A 23031-nucleotide genomic window follows, 5' to 3' on the forward strand; every position below is an offset into this window, starting at 1 on the left:
TGGCAATTGGAAGCAAATGTATATAAACTAATGTGTCACTGTCCATCTTGACATTTAACTTTAGAAATCAATTTTATTCATTCTCAGACATAACGACCTCCCATGGCAGCTTCTCCTACGTTACCATAACCAACTGAGCAAAGTGGATCTGCACAAGCTGAATGGAACCCAAACCAACATTCCCAAGCTGAGAACTGGTCTTGTAGGAGGACAGGTATTTCAGTTTGCTTCTTAATTGATTTTCACATTAATATGCAACATTCATCTAAAGATAGGCCAGATTAGATTCCTTACAGTGTGGAAACAGACCCTTCGGCCCAACCAGTCCACACGACCCTCCGAAGAGTAAACCATCCAGACCCATCTCCCTCTGGCTACTGCACCTAACACTATGGGCAATTTAGCATGGCCAATTCACCTGACCTGCACATCTTTGGACTGTGGGAGGAAACCAGAGCACCCGGAGGAAACCCACACAGACACGGGGAGAACGTGTAGAATCCACACAGGCAGTTGTCCAAGGCTGGAATGGAACCTGGGATCCTGATGCTGTGAGGCAGCAGTGCTAACCACTGAGCCACCGTGCTGCCCCAATCAAGGAATTCTCAAAGCATTCACCCATAACACTTTTTGTTCACCTCACGTTGTCCTTAAACAGCCATTTACAGTCTGAACATTCTAACAGCAGGGCATTGGATATTTCTATCATGAATCAATTATTGGTTATCACAAACAACATGTTTTCAACATGTCCCACTAGCTCAGGATGGACATTCTCCTGCCTTGTGCCAGTCCAATTACCAGTCTGAAAAAACAACAACCTGCATTTGTATACCTGCTTTACCTTAGAAAAAACATATCACAAGACATAAAGATGTAAGGATTAACTACTATTGAAATTTTGCTAGAGGCATAAGCAAACACAAGCACTGAATGTGGGTAGAGTTTGTGATCCTCCAAGTTGAGAGGACAAAAAAAAATACCTTATGAATGAGCAAAACATTTGTAATGGGAATAAACAAGCATCTCTCTTTGGAGTTTTTGGGGAGTTCCATTAAAACTTGTAGCAGTGGCACTTGAATTTTCTTGTACACCAAAAATACACTACTATCTACACTAGTCCCACTTTCCCACACTAGGCCCAAAGCCTTAAATGCTGTAACATGTCAATCACCTTTTAACGATTGAGATTTCTGGAATCAGCTACCCTCCCAAGCAATGCAATCCAGGCATCCACCGCACTGAGAGAAAACATGCTTCTTCAAACCTCCTTCCATTCATTTTAAAATTATCTCTCCTTGTTATTGATCCTTTGAGTAGGGGAAACAGCTCGTTTCAATTCACCATGCCCTTCATAATCTTGTAGATATTTTGTAACCAACCTGTTTAGAGACATTATGGCACAACTCTGGAGCAGGTGGGACTTCAACTCAGGCCTCTTAGTCCAAAGGTAGAGTTACTACCACTGCACCACAACAGCATATCCCACCCCCTCCCCATAATCGTATACATTTCTATCAGGTCCACCATCAACTTTCTCTGCTCCAAAGAAACAACCCGAGCTTACCCAGCCTCCCTTCATACCGGAAATGCTCCATCCCAAGCAACATCCTGGTGAATCTCCTCCGCATTTCTTCCATTGCAATTGCATCTTTCCCATGGTGTGGTGACCAAAACGGCACACAGTACTCCAGCTGTGACTTAACCAAAGTTCTATCCAGCTCCAAAATGACTTCCCTGCTCTTAAAATCCATGCCAAACCTATTAAAGGTAAATGTTCCAGGTAATATCTTAATTACTATATTAACCTGCCTTGCCAGTTTCAAGAATCTGTGGATAAGCACTCCGATGCTGCTCAGTTCCTCTGAGCTTCCTAATGTCTTGCCATTCATTGAATATCCCTTGCCTTTTTCCTTCTTCCAAGGTCCATCACCTCAAACTTATCAGGGTTAAATTCTGCCACAGATCTGCATATCTGACCAATCTGTTTATAATCTTCTGTTACCTAAGACTTTTTCCTCATCATTTCCCACCCAATCTATTTTTGTGCATCCACAAACTTACTTATCACCACCCTCACAACCTCATCCATATCACTTCTGAATATCACAAACAATAAGGGACCAAGCACTGATCTTTGTGATATGCCACTACACACAAAGCTAGAATCATACAAACAGCCTGCTATCAGCACCCTCTGTCACCTATCACTTAGCTAATTTTGGATCTAACTTATCCACTCACTCTGTATCCCATGAGCTTTCACCTTTATCAGTTTCCCTTGTGAGATCTTGTCAAAGAAATCCCTACATCAACTACCCTATCTCTCATCTAAACACTTGGTCAACTCCTCAAAAATTTCAATCACATTTATCAGGTATAACCCCTTTCTGACAAAGCCACTCTGACTAACTCTGATCGAACCTTGCATCTCCAAATAGAGGCTAATTTTCTCCTTTTCTACTAATTTTTTCAGTAGTTTCCCTACCAATGACTCACCGATCTATAGTTCCCTGGTCTATCTCCAACACCCTTCTTCCTCAAACACTGCTTTAACTATCTTCCAGTCCTCCACTACACTCTTAAAAGTGGGACAGTCCCCTTTTTATTCCTAACGTCTAACCACAAAGCTTTATTTGATGACCTTTCCAAGATATCATCTCTCCTTACTGTAATAACCGATTCCCTCATGCAATAAAGCACTAAAGCATTAAATAATGTGACACCACCTCCACTTTTGCACCTTCCGCATCATGCCTGAAGATCCTACACCCCGAATGTTAAATTGCTAGTCTTGTCCCTGCCTCAACCAACATATTAAAGTTATTGGAAAAATGTTGCAACATTCTACAAAGTGAGAAAATATGTGAGTGAATAGTTGGAGTTTATTTGTTGAGAAATTACATTTGAATCTTTGAATGTCTGTGTCTTTTATTTAAGATAAGAAAGCCCTGTAAAATAGTGGTGCAGTTATTATAACAAGAAGTGAACAGGGGCACTCGGTACTGTCTTTATTACCTCATCCACTGCAACAGTGTCAGAAAAGGTTTAGAATCATACAGTACAAAAGAGTTGAGAGTGCAGCACTGGAAAAGCACAGCAGGTCAGGCAGCATCCGAGGAGTAGGAGAATCAGCATTTCGGGCAAAAGCCCTTCATCAGGAATGAGGGGCCCTTTGGCCATTGAGTGTTAATAGCCTTAAGAATTGCTATGGTAAGTAAAAGAAGAAGGTCCCACATTCTTTCTATAAGAATTATTATGGTATGACTCACTTCCATATTTACCAGACATAGTGTATATAAAGTGTTGAATGTTAAATTTTAATACTCACAAGAAAAATCACGAACCATTGAAACAACATTTTCATTTCATAACCAATGGACTCTCTCGGAACACAAAAATTGTGGTGTAACCTTACCCAAAAGCAGAGTCACCATCATTTGGATGCAGAGCACCAGTGAATATAAATGCAGTTGCCAACCAAGTTTAGATCTCTTATGTTTTTCTGCAAACACGTGAAGAAGTGGCCCACAAGCACTAAAGGGCAATGAAAATGGAAGTACAGCAAACTTTGTTTTGCCTGGCGTCTTATGAACTGGACTTCCTTTCATGTCAACCATTAGATCAATTGAATTCTTGTCCATTACTAATTTACTGCAATGATTAGCAGTAGGTATCTGTCCATCAGGATAGTCACAATACGGTTTTCAGCATATAAGGGATCTGCAGACACAGCTATAGGTTGCTTTGCAATCACAGGAAAAGAATCATCGGAGCAGGTTTTTTTTAATTGGATGAGGACCACTAAAATAGATTTCACATCGGCCTTTGATGACTCCAATGGAACCATCCTGGTCATCCACCTTTCAAACTGTTATCAGTCATGCAGCTTTACCACAGAAACAAACGAACATGATTCTCAGCAAGAATATAAAGCATATTTTGTTATGGAATGAGAATAGGCCATTCAGTCCATTCTAATCTGTTTTGTTCCAATGCATAATGTATAATGTGCCCCTAAAGTAATGCCCAAGATATAAACTTAATTCTTGCACACCCGGTTTCAGTGAATCTAGTTTGTTAAAGTTCTAAATTGGAATCATCTTCCAGTTTTGGTCAGCATATACACCATGTGACACCCAGTACAAGGATGCCGTGAGACAAACACTGGAGCAGATTGATGTCATTCACAGAATGTGTCAGACATATCCAGAAACTTTCGAATGTGTAGGTTCAACCAAAGGTGAGTAATCAGCTTCTAATATATTCCTATTATCTATTGTCAACAGTTTCACTTAAAGTGTCAACATTTTATTTACAAACTGTTCTTGAGACTGCATTCACCATATCCTCTGATGGACAATCATGTCTAGAACCTCAGAATGCATTATCAGCACAAATTCATACTGTGCTATTCAGTGCAGCAGCATTCAGCATTCAGCATACCAGATCGTGCTCGTGTTGTGCTCATTCTGAGGAAGCATTTCAAAGCTGCGTGTTTTTGCAGTATAATTAAATGAGAAAAAGCCAGTCACCCTGTCCAGCATGTTTGCTCCAATGTTGAATGCGAATTATATCCCTGAAAGGAAATGACAGAACAATTTTGACATTTTTCAACAGTGGCCAAAGTATAAATTTAATTCTTGCACATCCAGTTTCAGTGAGTTTAGTTCATTAAAGTTCTGGTTTGGAAAATACTGTATAGTCTGTTTTCCCTGTATTGATGGCATCCAATATCAAGATGCCATGAGTTGAACTCTGCATCAATAAGAAGTAATAAAAACATTGTTGCTCAAAGTCAGAGCCTTCCATCTTTGACCCCAGCAGATTTTGCCAGATCAGGAGGAGAGCTCTGCATTAACCAATTTAGATTTGCACAGGAACATATCTGTAGTCCCTGTCTATCCACAACGGCCGACATGTTTGGCACCATTCAGTCTCGTGGAGTAATGCTTTTTTTTCATTTAAGGCTACAAGTATATTCTGTTAATATTACATTCTTCAATCTTTGCTTAATCTTTCGTTATTGAATACAGCAAAATCTCTTCTTAGGTATTTACGGAAGGAATTATTACTTGAAAGATAGTAAGCAGTTTGGCAGCAAAGCATGGGCCAGTTTTCAATTCACATTTTGAACTTAAATAAAACAAACTAGAATCAAATTAGAATCAAATATTAAAAATAGGAAAATTCTGAAATTCATTTGCAAATATAGAAGTGCTTAGTCACTTTTCTGAATCCAAGTGCATTATTGAATATAACCTGTAATTTCTGTTGAATGTAGAAATCACTGCATCTTTCAAAAATGGTAAAGTGGCCAGTTTAATTGGTGTAGAGGGTGGACACTCGATTGACAGCAACATGGCTACACTGCGTCTCTTCTATCAGCTGGGTGTGAGATACATGACCCTCACGCACAGCTGTAACACACCATGGTAAGACAAAGTTAAAATACTTTTTTTTCCTTTTTACACATACTGTCCATGTATTGTGTATGAAGTTTCAATGAATATTGCAGGTGAACATGGCAAAAGCAGCACTAGACATAACTAACAGTGAGGTATCAGTTTGATGAAACTACAATGCAGGCTATTATATTCCAAACAATGAAAGCAGCCTGCTATAAACAGAAAGAAGCAACTGAACAATGCCAGATCTAAGCTCTGCAAACCTGCCACATCCAGTTGTGAATGGTGATGGACACTTAAACAACTCACTGGAAAAGGAGGCTCTACAAATATCCTCATCCTCAATAATGAGGGTGTCCAACACAGCAATGCAAAAAGCAAGGCTAAAGCCAGAAGTGCTTGATAGATGGTTGACACCAGCCTCCTCCTGAGGCCCCCAGCATCACAGATGCCATTCTTCACCAAGGCGATTCATTCCATGTCATATCAAGAAAAGGCTGAAGGCACTTGATACTGAAAAGGCAACATTCTGGTCGTATTTATGAAGGTTTGTGTTCTGTATTAGCTGTATGCTTAGCCGAATTGTTTCAGCACAGCTACTAGACTGACATCTATCTAACAATGTGGACTAATGCCCAGGTATATCCTGGAGCTGGGTCTGGTTAGGATGCTCTTCAGAGGGTCAGTTCAGACTCAATGGATCAAATGGCCTTTTTCTTCACTGATTTTATGATTCTATGGCTGGACTTTACTACGGGGTGAATTTGAGTACTGTTTAAGAACAAAAGATACCTTCCTAGTGTTACCACACTTAGAGTCATAGAGTTATAGAGATATACGAGTAAAAAATGAGGTCTGCAGATGCTGGAGATCACAGCTGCAAATGTGTTGCTGGTCAAAGCACAGCAGGTTAGGCAGCATCTCAGGAATAGAGAATTCGACGTTTCGAGCATAAGCCCTTCATCTATTCCTGATGAAGGGCTTATGCTCGAAACGTCGAATTCTCTATTCCTGAGATGCTGCCTAACCTGCTGTGCTTTGACCAGCAACACATTTGCAGTTATAGAGATATACAGCATGGAAACAGTCCCTTTGGTCCAACTCGTCCACACTGACCAGATATCCCAACCAATCTAGTTCCACCTGCCAGCACCTGGCCCATATCCCTCTAAACCCTTCCTATTCATATATTCATCCAGATGCCTTTTAAATGTTGCAATTGTACTAGCCTCTACCACTTCCTCTGGTAGTCCATTTCACACATGCACTTTGAAGTATTTGTATGCAGTTTTGGTCTCATTATTGAAGGAAAGATATACTTGCCATTCAGGGAGAGCAACAAAGGATCACCAAACTAATTCCTAGAATGGACAGACTGTGAGAAAAGATTAAATATACTGAGTTTATTTTTTGGAGTTTAGAAGGATAAAACCTCATTCAATTTTTTTTTAAAATCCTAAAAGAATCAACAGGGTTATTGCTGGAAGAATGTTTCTCCTGGTGTGGGGGAAGAGGGCATTTTTGTGAGTAGATCCAAAGAACACCATCTCAGAATGAGGGGCCAGCCATGTAGACTGAGATGAGGAGGATGTTTTTCATTCAGAGGAAGACGAATTGTCTGTCCAGAGGATGGTATATAATTCATCATGCAGTTTTATGCAAGAATGAGATTGATAGATTTTGCCATATTAGGAACACCAAAGCACTGGGCAGGAAAAGCTATTGAAGTCAATCACCAAGACCTCTAAATAGGGAATCGGGTCCAAAGGACTGATTGGCCAACTCCAGATCCTTTTTTCCTTATGTTAACACTGATCTATCCTGCAATGGCCACTTATGCAAATGAACAAATTTAAAGAAATTGTTTATGTTGAACTTTTAATATATTCACATACAAGTGTCAAGTCCCAGGTTTGATTCCAGCCTTGGGTGACTGTCTGTGTGGAGTTTGCACATTCTCCCCGCGTCTGCGTGGATTTCCTCCAGGTGCTCCGACTTCCTCCCACAGTCCAAAGACGTGCCGGTCAGGTGAATTGGCCATGCTAAATTGATCGTAGTATTAGGTGCAGTAGTCAGAGGGAAATGGGTCTGGGTGGGTTACTCTTTGGAGAGTTGGTGTGGACTTGTTGGGCCGAATGGGCTTGTTTCCACACTGTAAGGAATCTAATTTAATCTAATCTAACAGTGTGGTTAACAGGTCAAAATGGAGCATGATACTTCAGCTTGCCTGTTGGCACACATTTATATCTGGATTCGTGGTGTTGGAAGAGCACAGCAGTTCAGGCAGCATCCAAAGTGCAGCGCTGCCTGAACTGCTGTGCTCTTCCAGCACCACGAATCCAGAATCTGGTTTCCAGCATCTGCAGTCATTGTTTTTACCTTTTTAACACATTTATATCTATCAGAAATTGCTGGAAAACCCCAGAAGTCTAACAGCTCCTGTGGAGAGAAAACAGAATCATTTTTCAAGGCTAGTGAACCTTCTTCAGAACTGGAATAAAATGTTAATTCTGTTTCCTCTCCCTGGATGCTGACAGACCTGCTGGGTTTCTCCAGCAATTCCTGTTCTTGTTTCAGATTTCCAGTATCTGTGATGTTTTGTTTTATTTATATCTATCAGATGTGCAGTTAAGTGCCAGATTAAGTTTTAATGAGTATCTAATGTCTGCTCATTTGTAGCCCAGCAGATTCATGGATATTTGCTCAGTGTGTACAGTGGAACCTCGATTATCCAAAGGGGTGGGGAGTATTGTGTTTGGTAATCAAATGCCGGATAACATAATTAGCCAAGCATCAGGACCTTGCGATCTTATTCAGATAATCTGAAAATCAGTTAATCAAATGCTGGATAATCGAGGTCCTTGTTTAAGGGTGAGGTATATTCAGTTTAGTCCTGTTGGTTTAGATACACTTGAAGCCACAACAAATAACCAATTAAGACTGACAGGCTCATGTCAACCAACATACACTGGAGGCTTTCAGTTTATATGTCAATGTTCCTCAAGAACATTGAGGAATCCGTCCTCAAGAGACAAAAGCCCAATTTTTCAAATCTTTCAGGGCGGATAACTGGCTTGTGGACAGGGGAGATGACCCAGCTCAGAGTAATGGATTGTCCACATATGGAAAGGTTAGTATGTGCCACTAATGGTAAAGAGTGTTTAATTTCAAATCTCACTGTGTTAATCATTACATTCTTTCTATATATACAAGGCTTTTGTGTACCAATCCAATCCATGCATTCAATAGATTTTCAAAACTTCATGGAGAAGTCTTTGATGACTATTTGTTTGAAAAACTTTTGCAACTTCCTGCAAGCCTGAATGTATATGTTGATCTCTTTGAACCACATCATTGCATCAATTGATTGTGACATTATCTTGACCAGAATGACACATGGCGTCTGAACTCCTCTGCCTGTGCCTTTTTATGAAATGTGTAGCAGCAGATAATGGAATCACATTCCTGGCATAGGGCTTGTCAATCAATTTGGGGGTTTACCTCTCTGGATTTTCTAAGCATTAAAACAAATGAATAGAATTTTGTGAGAAAGGGTATTTTCCAAATTTATGGCGTACATTCCTGGTAGTCCTGACTATAAATCAAAATACAGTTTTGAGACGTAATTCATACAGATTTTAAATAGACAGGGCCTTCTTTGTACAATGCACCATTGGAATATTTCAATGTAGATAGTGAGGCAAATAATCAGGCAATATGTGGAAAATACAAGATAATTTCTCTGCAAATATTGTTGTTTGCCACCTAAAATTCTAAAAGACATGTTAATCTTCAAAACATTTACTTTAATAAATTTGTTCTTAGGATGTGGATAAAGCTGGGTGTCCTTACTTAACCCAAGTTAATGGTGATGAACACTTCCTTTGAACTATGACAGTCAAGATGCTCATGCTGCTCTCAAAATAATGTGAAGATCATTGTTAAGACCTGAAAATTTGGAGCACTGGGTACAAAACAGACCTACAAAAACCATATTATTATGCAATTCCTCCTTCAAATCATAAATTAAGAAAATTTTATATGCTTAAGTTGTTTTATTAATAACTGGAGCATCAATCTTTAAAAAACATAACCTGTAAAGGTTGTGTTAACAATGCTTCTTATACCATATCACAATGCTAGTCCTTCTGTCTAAAAGCTGTTCCTTGGCTCAAGGAGACTCTGCCCTTGATTTTTGTCAGAGGGGCAATAAACCGGGCCAGACTGGGCTCCAATCAGTCTGGTGTGGTACAGAAATGAAAAGGATTTTGAGAGGCCTTTTGTTTATATGTAAACAGATGAGACTTCAGTCCAAAGTGGTCATGTTTTTAGAAGTGACCTGTATAATAAAAGGAGCGTGGTCAGCTCTCTAGCTGAGTTAAGAGTGTGTTGCTGGGAAAGCACAGCAGGTCAGGCAGCAACTGACAAGCAGGAAAATCAACATTTCAGGACGGACCCCTTCATCAGCCCTTCCTGATGAAGGGCTCATGCCCGAAACGTCGATTCTCCTGCTCCTTGGATGCTGCCTGACCTGCTGCGCTTTTCCAGCAACACATTTTCAGCTCTGAGCAGTTTTTAGTTCAGTCTGAGCTGGTGACAAATTCAACACAGAGCTGTGTGGAACCTCTCTCTCTCTCTTTTTCTGCCCTTCAACTTCAACCTGTAAACATGTGCTCCATTTATACTGGTTTTTAAAGGGAGTTTGCTTATTGGACAGCTGTATATATTCAGAATAGCATAATTAAGTCTAGTTTGGATAGGCTGAGTTCTGTAGGGGTTCTTTATTCTGTTCTTTGTGGTTCATTGTGTAATTTTTTGAATAAACCTTTGTCTGTTTTAAAATCTAGTAGTCAACCTAGCTATCTTACTCCAGGTAATTTTTACTGCACACTTACTGAAACAATTTGCAAAATTATGGTCTGGGGCTGCCTCCTTAAGAATGTTTTGAGTGGTGTGGCCTAGTCCATGACAAGTAGAAAAAACATTCAATGAATCTACAGGTACTTCTTGTGCAAGCCTGTATTATAGAAAAATCATGCTTTAGGTGCAGCACTTAAAGTGTTGGCAATGTAATCGCATTACAGCCAACACACATTTTAAAAGTTTGCACTTTAGAAACAGTGTCCCCAATTCATCAATCGCGTTACAACAAACGAAATGCACATTATAACCAAATGGCCTGTACTTCCAGTTTAGTGGCAGACAATAAGACTGGAACTAAGATTGCAAGTAGTCAGAATGAAATCTATTCAAACATAATCTGACAAATAAAATTCACCATACTTTGAGCGAAACAATTTAATTGTTATTCTGTTTTCTTTTGAACCTAAGAAAATCATACAAGAGATGAACCGCTTGGGAATGATCATCGATTTAGCTCACACTTCAATGGAGACAATGAATGATGTACTGCAGCTTTCAAAGGCCCCTGTTATATTTAGCCACTCATCTGCCTATGCCCTATGTAATAATAGACGCAATGTACCAGATGGAATTCTGAGGAATGTGGTAAGAAATCCTATCATAAATTCATACTTCTCTTTTTGATCAAATATTGTTGAAATTTTGAAAGCTTCCATACCATTTTTGAAAAATACTTTTGCAATGCCACTAAATAACTGTGACAAAAACTCCCAATTAATAGAAAAGGTACACAGAAATTTCGACAAGCATCATATTTATTTATTAAGTGTCGTTAAACATCCACCATTGCTTGATAAAATAAAACACTTAAGTTTTGTAAATGCTTTCATGAATGCAAAATTTTTCACTAGTTAATAAAAAGCATGACATTTGCAGAGGTTGCAACTGTACATTATTTTAAAGGTGAATGTTAGTTATTGGTATTAACACTCAAACCTGTGCAATAGGTGTTGTAAGAGTAAGTTTACTCTTTCAAGGGAATAAGTCCAAACACTACTTCTCTCTGTTTCCAGTATAAGGTGCCTCGAGTAGTAAGAGGACCAAAAGACCTTGAAAAAGCACTGATAAAACATTAAAAAAAATTTATACTACATGAATAAGAGGTCAATCAAAGTAGACATGGGAATTATGAAGGGGATTTATGTCAAAGTGGAGTTCCTTCACTACATGGCTATATTCAAGAATTCCAGAATTAACCCGAGCCTTCAAGATATTTATGCAGGCAATGACTACAAAATTATGTTTGCCAATATATACTGACCTTCACCCCAATGTGCAGTCAGGGGAAGCAGCAGTGTTCCTTCTAAATTCACAGTAAAACAACACATTATTGTTGGTCACTGCTCATCTTAAATTCATCTATTCTACCATCATTTTGATCACCTCTACCATTATCATGACTCAACTGTCCATTGCTACCAGCTTTCTCCTTGACCACTTTAATTCATTTCTCTACTATCCTCTTTAAAGTACTACCATACCCTTCAATATTGCCTTGACTACAACGCAATGCTGCTTCGACCCTCTTCACTCTCACGTCTTGAACCCATTCCACAGCTACATTTACTCCCGCTTTCGAATGCTGCCTCAAATGTCCTCTTTACTGTTACAACAATGTTATCCCAATCCTCCTCTATCTATCACTGATACTCTCCCTTTTCTACTAGCACTGTGATACCCTCATTATCATTATTCTACCTATTCCCATCTACCACCTCAACATCTCCTTTCTGCAGGCACATGGACTCCTCTCTTAACTGCTATTATTACGCCTCCTCACAATTTCCTAGGGGAGGTTCAGCAGTTGTCCACAGCTCACTGGACTTGGGTAAATGGAATTGAGTTACAAAACACCCATGATCCAATTGAACAGTAAAACAAGAGTGCATTGGTCCAGTCCTGTTCCTATATTCTTTTAACAGCAAATTCATTCATAGAATTCATAGAATCCCTACAATGTGGAAACAGGCCATTTGGCCCAGCAAGTCCACACCGACTTTCTGAAGAGTATCCCACCCAGACCCATTCCCCTACCCTATTACTTTACATTTCCCCTGACTAATGCATCTAACCTACACATCCATGAGCACTATGGGCAATTTAGCATGGCCAATTCACCTAACCTGCACATCTTTGGACTGTGGGAGGAAACCGGAGCACCCAGAGGAAACCCACAAAGACACAGGGAAAATGAGCAAACTCCACACAGACAGTTGCCTGAGGTAGGAATCGAACCTGAGTCCCTGGTGCTGTGAGGTAGCAGTGCTAATAACTGAACCAATGTTCAGAAGAGTTAAGCTGAAGGATAATTTGCAAAAAACTATTACATCGGCGAATGTACCTGTGTAATTTTAACATTGATACTAAACACATTTCTTGTTTTATTCAAAATAAGAGACAATTGTAATTGATTGCTCTGAAAAACTATATTACCAAACGATAATGTAATGTATGGTGATCTTATTCTAAAACATGCTAGAGTCTTGATTGTGTGCAGCATAGACAGGTGCAACGTGGAGGTCAGGTACTTTCCTACAGAGATGATAATAAACTCAAAATGAGACTTGCCAGAGTTTGTAAATGCTCGAGTCCCAGCCCAAGTGTTAAGTTGGCATCAGTGAAGGCCTCCTATTTTTCAATCAAATGTTTGTGGGTCAAAAAGACTCAAACATCAAGAAAGAAGATTTGCATTTATATAGTGCCTTTCACAACCTCAGAACATTACCAGTTAACTTTCAGTTAATTAAGAACTTTGAACTCACTGTTGTAGGAAACCTGGCAGCCAATCTATCTAAGACAAGATCCCATTATCAATAGTGTGATAATGAACAGACAATTTGTTTTAGTCACATTGAATGAGGGATCCTTTTGGATTGAATTCCAGGATAATTTCCCTGCCTTTTTTCAAACTGCTGTCAGGGAATGTTCATATTCATCTGAAGCAGGCGACAGGGGTTCAGTTTAACATCTAATCTAAAGATGCCTCCTCTGGAATAACCCTGCAGGGTTGACCTGCATTTATTTGTGCTCAGAACTCTGGAGTAAGATTTGAACTATAACCTCCTGACTCAGAAATCAGCGTGCTGCCAAATGAGCCATGGTTGAAACATAATTTTAAAAATATCCTACTTTGGAAAAGTAAAATGTCATGAAATTTTCCACTCTCTGGATATCTACAATAAGTTCTAAGTCCATTTGACAGCACACTTCCACCACCTTTTGAAAAATGCACTCTTAGGACCTGATAATCACAAAAAGACCAGAATTTGCAAGGTTTGTGAAGGTTCGTAGCTCAGGTTGAGATTTAGGGTGTAGGTTTGCTTGCTGAGCTGTAGGTTTGATATCCAGACATTTCATTACCTGGCTAGGTAACATCATCAGTGGCGACCTCCAAGTGAAGCGAAGCTGTTGTCTCCTGCTTTCTATTTATATGTTTGTCCTGGATGGGGTTCCTGAGGTTTGTGGTGATGTCATTTCCTGTTCGTTTTCTGAGGGGTTGATCGATGGTATCTAGACCTATGTGTTTGTTTATAGCGTTGTGGTTGGAGTGCCAGGCCGCTAGGAATTTTCTGGCATGTCTTTGCTTAGCCTGTCCCAGGATAGCTGTGTTGTCCCAGTCGAAATGGTGGTTTTTTTCATCTGTGTGTAGGGCTACGAGGGAGAGAGGGTCGTGTCTTTTTGTAGTTAGCTGGTGTTCATGTATACTGGTGGCTAACTTTCTTCCTGTTTGTCCTGCGTAGCGTTTGTGGCAGTCCTTGCATGGAATTTTGCAGATGACGTTGGTTTTGTCTATGGGTTGTACTGGGTCTTTTAAGTTTGTTAGTTTTTGTTTGAGAGTATTGGTGAGTTTGTGTGCTATTAGGATTCCAAGGGGTCTTAGTAGTCTGGCTTTCATTTCTGAGACTTCTTTGATGTATGGTAAGGTGGTTAGGGTTTCTAGCTGTGTTTGGGTATGAGCTTCAAGGTTTTTGAATCTTGCAACATTGAATTCTCAATGCATTTTCTTTTCTTTGGACAAGAAATGGTGTGCACATAATTCAAGCTATTCAATATGTATGTGAATCCACTTTACAGAGTAAAAAGGGAGGCATTGTGATGGTAAATTTCTACAATGAATACGTTACCTGTAACGATGCAGCTAAACTTTCCGATGTGGCAGGTCAGTAGTTACATTATGCTCTCAAGTTAAATTGTTTTTTTTTAAAGCAAATCGCTGCTTTATTGTAAAAGAGTTTAACATAGAACCGTAAGATCAGGCAATGCACAGCCCCTCAGATCTTTTCTTTCATTGAAAGTGATCATGCTTGATTGGTTTCAGTTCCACTAACCTACCTTAGATCTTTATCTATTAATACCCTTGACTAGTAAAAATCTATCCATTTCAAATTTAAAATGGTTAGATCTCAATTTATTCCTTGCTTTCTGTGAGAGAGAACTCTGCTCTTCTAACATTTAGGGCTACAATACAGAGGAGGCAATTTGGTCTGTTGTGTTTGTGCTGTTTTCTGAATGAGCAAAAAAAAAATCATGTTTCAGGGGTTCTGATTAAAAGCTATAAATTGAAAAGTTCATGTTGTTTCTTTCTCCGTAGCTGCTGTTTGACTCTATGAGATTTTCTAGAAATGTTTTACTTTCATTTTGAGTTTCCAATGTTTGTGATATTTTTCTTCTGTATTAACTAAAATATATTGCTGGGATAGATACAATATCAAGTCTCTTTAATTTTGTGGAAAGGTTACTTCAAGTGGCAAACATTTTTTGGGAAAGAATGGTGCTGAAATTTGAAGGATAAAGGTGAAATGAAAAAAATTACCAAAAAACAAAATGTGTTCCAATCCATAATTTAGAACAAAATTCTAACGACCACTCTAAAAGTATTTTTTTTTCCTTTTAATAACGATTTTCAGAGCATACTTGCTCTCACCTGAGTATCTATCAGGAAATTACAGTGACTTGGGTGACAATGCCACTTCCTGAACAGCAAAACTAAATGTGCTTTTGTGTGAGACTATAGAAACAGACTACTTATGTGTTGTATGTATATATTGCCTTTAAGACATTTTACCATTAAGGAACTCACCTTTAGACGAGAGGTGAGGAAAACTTTATTACACCCAGAGGGAATCTGAAAGTCACTGCCTGTAAAATAGAGGCAGAAACCCTCATAACACCTCCGAAGTATTTACATCTGTACTTGTGATGCTAAGGCATACAGGGCTATTGGCCAAGTGCTGGAAAAAATGGGATTAGAATAGTTAGGTAGTTTTTCTTGATCAGCGTGGACGCAATGGGCATTGTCCCTGACTCTATAAAGATATGATCTGCATGAGAAGACAAATGCAGAGTCATATTAAACTTCCCGTTGAATAGAATTCATTCCTTTTATACAAAAGCCTACAAAATCCATGGACAACTTCATAAACAGGTCAAGAGAAAATGGCTCATTGTGATTTTTTTACATGGAGAACTTGTAAACAGAATTGAGCTGGTTGTGGGAGCCAGATTGACAAGGTAAGGTAACTAATTTATTTCCTAATCCTTTTTTTTAGTAGTCACTTTGGGAGTTAGAATAGTGGGAATGGAGTGTAGGGCAGTGGAATATTCCTCCTGCAGAATGTGGGAAGTAAGATTAGATTAGATTACTTACAGTGTGGAAACAGGCCCTTCGGCCCAACAAGTCCACACCGACCCGCCGAAGCGCAACCCACCCATACCACTACATTTACCCCTTACCTAACACTACGGGCAATTTAGCATGGCCAATTCACCTGACCCACACATCTTTGGATGGTGGGAGGAAACCGGAGCACCCGGAGGAAACCCACGCAGACACGGGGAGAATGTGCATTGTATTCATTAGAGTTTAGAAAGTTGAGGGGAAATCTAATAGAAACTTACATGATAATGCATGGCTTGGAAAGGATGGAGGAGAAAGTGAGGTCTGCAGATGCTGGAGATCAGAGCTGAAAATGTGTTGCTGGAAAAGTGCAGCAGGTCAGGCAGCATCCAAGGAACAGGAAATCCGACGTTTCGGGCATGAGCCCTTCTTCAGGAATGAGGAAGTGTGTCCAGCAGGCTAAGATAAAAGGTAGGGAGGAGGGACTTGGGGGAGGGGTGATGGAGATGCGATAGGTGGAAGGAGGTCAAGGTGAGGGTGATAGGTGAAAGGATGGAAGCTGGGAAGTTGTTTCCATGAGGTGGGGAGACTAGGATCCATGGGCACAGCCTTAAAATTAGAGGGGGTCAATGTAGAACGGAAATAAGGAAACAGTTCTTCAGCCAGAGAGTGGTGGGCCTATAGAATTCATTGCAACGGAGCGCAGTGGAGGCAAGGACATTAAATGTCTCCAAGGCAGAGATTGATAAATTCATGATCTCGCAAGGAATTAAGGGATATGGGGAGAGTGCGGTTAATGCCAATCAGCCATGATTAAATGGCCTTACTTTCACTCCTATGTCTTGTGGTCTTATGGTCTTATCTTGGTAAAACCCTGTTTTTTTTTAAGTAAAGGTCACCACTTGTGTCCCTGCTGACTACATCTGTGGGAAGTGCACCCAACACTAGCTCCTCGAAAACCACGTTAGGGAACTGGAGCAGGAGTTGGATGAACTTCGGATCATTCAGGAGGCAGAGGGGGTTATTGACAGGACTTACAGAGAGGTAGTCACTCCCCAGATAAAAGAAAAAGACAGATGAGTGACAGTTAGGGGACAGAAAGGGAACCGGCAGGCAGTGCAGGCATCCCCTGTGGCCATTTCCCTCAACAATAAGTAAACAGTTTTGGATACTGTTGGGGGTGATGACTTACCAGGGGAAAGCAGTGGGGCTGAAAATGTGTTGCTGAAAAAGCGCAGCAGGTCAGGCAGCATCCAAGGAACAGGAGATTCGACGTTTTGGGCATAAGCCCTTCTTCAGGAACGCTGCCTGCTGCGCTTTTCCAGCAACACATTTTCAGCTCTGATCTCCAGCATCTGCAGACCTCACTTTCTCCTCAAAAGCAGTGGGGCACCTGCTGTTCAGAAGGGAAGGGGGAAGAGGAGCAGAGCAGTAGTCATTGGGGACTCAATAATTAGGGGGACAGATAGGGGGTTCTGTGGGGACAAGAGAGACTCACAGTTGGTGTGTTGCCTCCCGGGTACCAGGGTCTGTGATGTCTCTGATCGTGTTTTTGGGATCCTTTGTGGGGAGGGAGTGCAGTCCCAAGTCGTGGTTCACATTGGCACCAATGACATAGGTCAGAAGAGAGATGGGGACTTGAGGCAGAAATTCAGGGAGCTAGGATGGAAGCTTAGAGCTCGGACAAACCGAGTTGTTTTCTCTGGTTTTCTGCCCATGCCACATACTGATGAGGTAAGGAATAGGGAGAGAAAGGAGTTGAACACATGGCTACAGAAATGGTGCAGGAGGGAGGGTTTTTGGATAATTAGAGCTCTTTCTGGGGTAGGTGGGACCTCTACAAGCAGGATGATCTTCATCTAAACCAGAGGGATACCAATATCCTGAGTGGGAAATTCGCTAAAGCTATTAAGGTGGATTTAAACTAATACAGCAGGGGGATGGGAACCAAAATTGTAGGACAGGTACAGAAGAGGATGAGAGTAGGGAGTTGCAAAATCAAGTATCTGACACTGGCAAGTGAGAACCTGGATTGAAGTGTGTGTACTTCAACACGAGGAGCATCCGAAATAAAGTGGGTGAACTGGCAGTGTGAGTGTTGTGGCAATTACAGAGCCATGGATAGAGCAGGGACAGGAAAGGCTGTTGCAGGTCCCGGGATTCAGATGTTTCAGTAAGAACAGAGAAGATGGTAAAAGAGGGGGAGGTGTGGCATTGTTGATCAGGGACAACATTACAATTATAGAAAGGACGTTTAGGGTCTTGTTAACTGAGGTAGTATGGGCTGAAATTAGAAATAGGAAAGAAGTCACCATGCTGGGAATTTTCTATAGGCCTCCGAATAGTCCCAGAGATGTAGAGGAAAGGATAGCAAAGATGATTCTCGATAGGAGTGAGAGAGGCAGGATAGTTGCCATGGGGGACTTCAACTATTCAAATATTGACTGGAATCACTACAGTACGAGTACTATAAATGGGTCAGTTTTTGTCCAGTGTGTGCAGGAAGGCTTTCTGACACAACATGTAGACAGGCCAACAAGGGGCAAAGCCACTTTAGATTTAGTACTGGGTAACGAGCCTGGCCAGGTGTTAGATTTGAAAGTAGGTGAGCACTTTGGAGGCAGCAATCACAATTCTGTCAGGGTTACGTTAGTGATGGAAAGGGATAGATGTACTCCACCGAGCAAGAGTTACAGCTGGGGGAAGGGAAATTACGATGCAATTAGGAAAGATTTAGGAAGTGTAGAATGGGGAAGGAAACTGCAGGGGATGAGCACATTAAAAATGTGGAGCTTATTCAAGGAAAAGCTCCTGTGTGTCCTAGAAAGGTATATAATCAGGCAGGGAGGGAGATATAGAACACATGAGCCGTGCTTTACTAAGGAAGTGGAATCCCTGGTCAAGAAGAACGAGGCTTATGTTAGGACAAAATGTGAAAACTCAGTTAGGACACTTAAGGGTTACAAGGAAGTCAGGAAAGACCTAAAGAGAGAGCTCAGAAGAGCCAAGAGGAGACATGAGAAGTTGTTGGCGGATAGGATCAGGGTAAACACTAAGGTTTTCCATAGGTATGTCAGGAATAAACGAATGACGAGAGTTAAATTAGGGCCAATCAAGGATAATAGTGGGAAGTTTTGTGTGGAGTCAGAGGAGATGGGGGAAGCACTAAATAAATATTTTTCGACAGTGTTCACAATAGAAAATGAAAATGTTGGCAAGGAAGATACAGAGATACTTGCATCTAGACTAGAAGAGATTGAGGTTCACAAGGAAGAGGTATTAGAAATACTGCAGAGTGTGAAAATAGACAAGTCGGCTGGGCCGGATGGGATCTATCCTAGGATCTTCTGGGAAGCAAGGGCCGAGCCTTTGGCATTGATCTTCAAATCATCATTGTCTACAGGAATAGTGCCTGAGGACTGGAGGATAGCAAATATGGTTCCCTTGTTCAAAAAGGGTAGTAGGGACAACCCTGGTAATTACAGACCAGTGAGTCTCACTTCAGTTGTTGGTAAAGTGTTGGAAAAGGTTATAAGAGATAGGATTTATAACCATCTGATCAGGGACAGTCAGCACAGTTTTGTGAAGGGTAGGTTATGCCTAACGAATCTTATTGAGTTTTTTGACAAAGTGACCAAACAGGTAGATGAGAGTAAACCGGTTGATGTGGTGGATATGGATTTCAGCAAGGCATTCAATAAGGTTCTCCACAGTAGGCTATTATACAAAATGTGGAGGAATGGGATTGTGGGAGACATAGCAGTTTGGATCAGTGATTGGCTTGCTGAAAGAAAACAGAGGGTTGTAGTTGATGGAACATGTTCATCTTGGTGTCCAGTTACTAGTGACGTACCGCAAGGGTCGGTGTTGGGTCCACTGCTGTTCTTCATTTTTATAAATGACCTGCATGAGGGCTTAGAAGGGTAGGTTAGTAAATTTGCGGTTGACACTAAGGTCGGTGGAGTTGTGGATAGTGACGAAGGATGTAGTAGGTTGCAGAGAGGCATAGATAGGATGCAGAGCTGGGCTGAGAGGTGGCAAATGGAGTTTAATGTGGACAAGTGTGAGGTGATACACTTTGGATGGAGTAACTGGAATGCAAAGTACTGGACTAATGGTAAGATTCTTGGGAGTGCAGATGAGCAGAGAGATTTCAGTGTCCATGTACACAGATCCTTGAAAGTTGCCACCCAGATTGACAGGGTTGTTAAGAAGGCATACAGTGTTTTGGCCTTTATTAATAGAGGGATTGAGTTCCAGAACCAGGAGGTTATGCTGCAGCTGTACAAAGCTCTGGTACGGCCACACTTGGAGTATTATGTACACTTCTGGTCACCGCATTATAAGAAGGGTGTGGAAGCTTTGGAAAGGGTGCAAGGAAATTTACTCGGATGTTGCCTGGTATGAAAGGAATGTCTTATGAGGAAAGGCTGAGGGCCTTGAGGCTGTTCTCATTAGAGAGAAGAAGGTTGAGAGGTGACTTAATACAGACATACAAGATAATCAGAGGGTTAGATAGGGTGGACAGAGAGAGCCTTTTTCCAAGTATGGGAATGGCAAACATGAGGGGACACGACTTTAAAATGAGAGGAGATAGGTATAAGACAGATGTCAGAGATAGTTTCTTTACTCAGAGAGTAGCAATGGTATGGAATGCTTTGCCAGCAACAGTAGTAGATTTGCCAAGTTTAAGTGCATTTAAGTCGTCATTGGAAAAACATATGGACGTACAGGGAATAGTGTAGGTGGGATGGGCTTCAGGTTAGGATGACAGGGCGGCACAACATCAAGGGCCGAAGGGCCTGTACTGAGCTGTAATGTTCTACATTCTATGTTCTATTACATCTCTCCCATTGACTCCTCCATGGAGGCTTTCAAGAAAGATTTACTAAACAATTCCAGAACTCATAGCATCAAAGTGCTACTTGAAGTTTGGATGTAAGCATGTATTCAAGTCAACCAAGCTTCTGGTCCAAAGTACAAACCTGACAGTTGGCACAATTGCTAGAACATTCAAATAGAGGAAGGCATGTGGAAGGGGTGGTATGTGGCTGAAAAGTCCATTGGCAGAGCCAATCCAATCGAACAATGAGCCGTGTATAGACCCAAACAAGCTGTGCACAATGAGTACATTCAAACTACAATAAAGACTATTTTGTATCTCATCAGAGGTGTCTACATGGAGTAATTAACAAACCAGAATCTTATGATGTGGACTTAAGACAAAGAGTAGTTAATAAGTGTTACACACCATCTTGCAGAAAATATCAACATTATCACATAGGTAGAATAAATATGGAAGCAGCAAGTACCACTTCACTTTCTTTACGCAGAGAGTGGTAAGGGCGTAGAATGCCCTACCTGCTAATGTAGTCAACTCAGCCACATTAGGGAGATTTAAACAATCCTTAGATAAGCACATGGATGATTTTGGGATAGTGTAGGGTGATGAGCTGAGAATAGTTCACAGGTCAGCGCAACATCGAGGGCCGAAGGGACTGTTCTGCACTGTATTGTTCTATGTTCTATGTTCTTCTGATGTGGTCAGGCTTAGATCTCAACAGATGCTGTGGCGACATATATGAAAATACAATAAGGAAGAAACTGAACAATTTGCTCAGGATAACTCCAAAATGGAAAATACTGCTTCCAAAACAATGAAGTCTTTAGGGGATATCTCTGATCAGCTCAAAAAAATGATTGAAGAGAAAGGAAGGGGACAGGATGAACTAGAAGCTATGTATCAGCAAACATTGCTGGTTTACAAGAAGACAGAACATGCTCACACTTTGAATGAATTGTCGCAGCAAGAACAGCTCCAGTAACACTGGCTTGGGTTCAAAGCAATGCTGGACAAAATGATAGACCTTCAAAATCAGTACATACAATAAGGAGCTGCAAACCGTACATGAGAAATAAATGCTAGTAATGATGGTCTTGTGAAAAAACACAAACCGCCACAGAGAAAACCAAAAACAACCTGAAGCAACAAGTGGAATAGGTCTAGACAGCAAAAAAAACAAAAAAAAATTGAAAAGGCTGAGCAGTTATTGCAACAGGTTATTAATAAAAATGTATCACATCAACAGAAGAGTAAAACTTCGACCAAGTTAGAAAAATGCAGAGTGTAAAACCAGAAGCTTTAAAATGTGTTGACATTTCTTACAGAATAATATGGTAAATGTCAAAAATATCTGAACCATTCAAGCAGCTTGAATTAGATCAGTCAGTGAACAGCAACTGCAGTCCGTGAAAGAAAAACTGGACAAGACAAGCAGGATTGATAGGCAGTATCACTCATGCCTGGACTGACTACACCTCCAAACAAATCACTATCATGAAATCTGAACATGTCAACAAATTACCTACAGTTTTGCAAACAATGGACTCATTTCCTCATTCCTGAAGAAGGGCTTATGCCTGAAACGTCGGTGCTCCTGCTCCTTGGATGCTGCCTGACCTGCTGCGCTTTTCTAACAACACATTTTTCAGCTCTGATCTCCAGCATGTGCAGTCCTCACTTCCTCCCCATTTTTTATTGTAAATAGAGCATCTTTCTTTTAGAAAGAAGAGAAATGTAAAATGTGTGTTTTGCTTTTAAGACTGCTCATCTTTAAGGAATCCAAGTGCTTGCAGGTATAATATTGTGGTTCTGTTTTGCAATTAGTATGCTTTGGGTCTGCAATCAGCAGAGAAATAAGAACCAAAAAAAAAAGTTGCTGGAAAAGCTCAACAGGTCTGGCTGCAGCTATGGAGAGAAATCAGAGTTAACGTTTCAAGTCGAGTGACCCTCCCTCAGCAGAAAAAAACAGTTGGTTTGCTGCAATGTCAGCCTCATAATTTGCAATGTGTTTTGCTGTTTTAAATAAACTAATTCATGAAGTTCAATCAATCACTGAAGAGTGATTTTCTACACTACTATGATTATTATGACAGTGGGGGTGAAACTGAACCCCGTCATATCTGCGTTTTTGCAAATCAAACAGCACATCAAACCCCAATCTTGATTCCATGCCCAAATCCTGCCTAATGTATATCTGATACCATTTGTCTCAGATAAAGAGGTAACCATACAAGCTGTCT

General features: G+C 40.6%; 1 protein-coding gene across 1 annotated transcript in view; it reads left to right on the plus strand.

Moving 5' to 3' along the window:
- Positions 1 to 23031, plus strand: part of dpep1 (dipeptidase 1) — a 46481-nt gene that overhangs the window by 10596 nt on the left and 12854 nt on the right. Inside the window, exons 2-7 of the mRNA XM_060838046.1 lie at positions 88 to 214; positions 4111 to 4243; positions 5285 to 5435; positions 8469 to 8538; positions 10740 to 10916; positions 14406 to 14490. Of these exons, the coding sequence (XP_060694029.1) occupies positions 88 to 214; positions 4111 to 4243; positions 5285 to 5435; positions 8469 to 8538; positions 10740 to 10916; positions 14406 to 14490 (743 nt within the window). The remainder of the gene's footprint in view (positions 1 to 87; positions 215 to 4110; positions 4244 to 5284; positions 5436 to 8468; positions 8539 to 10739; positions 10917 to 14405; positions 14491 to 23031) is intronic.

Source organism: Hemiscyllium ocellatum, chromosome 17, assembly GCF_020745735.1.
Source record: "Hemiscyllium ocellatum isolate sHemOce1 chromosome 17, sHemOce1.pat.X.cur, whole genome shotgun sequence".
Taxonomy (NCBI): Eukaryota; Metazoa; Chordata; class Chondrichthyes; order Orectolobiformes; family Hemiscylliidae; genus Hemiscyllium; species Hemiscyllium ocellatum.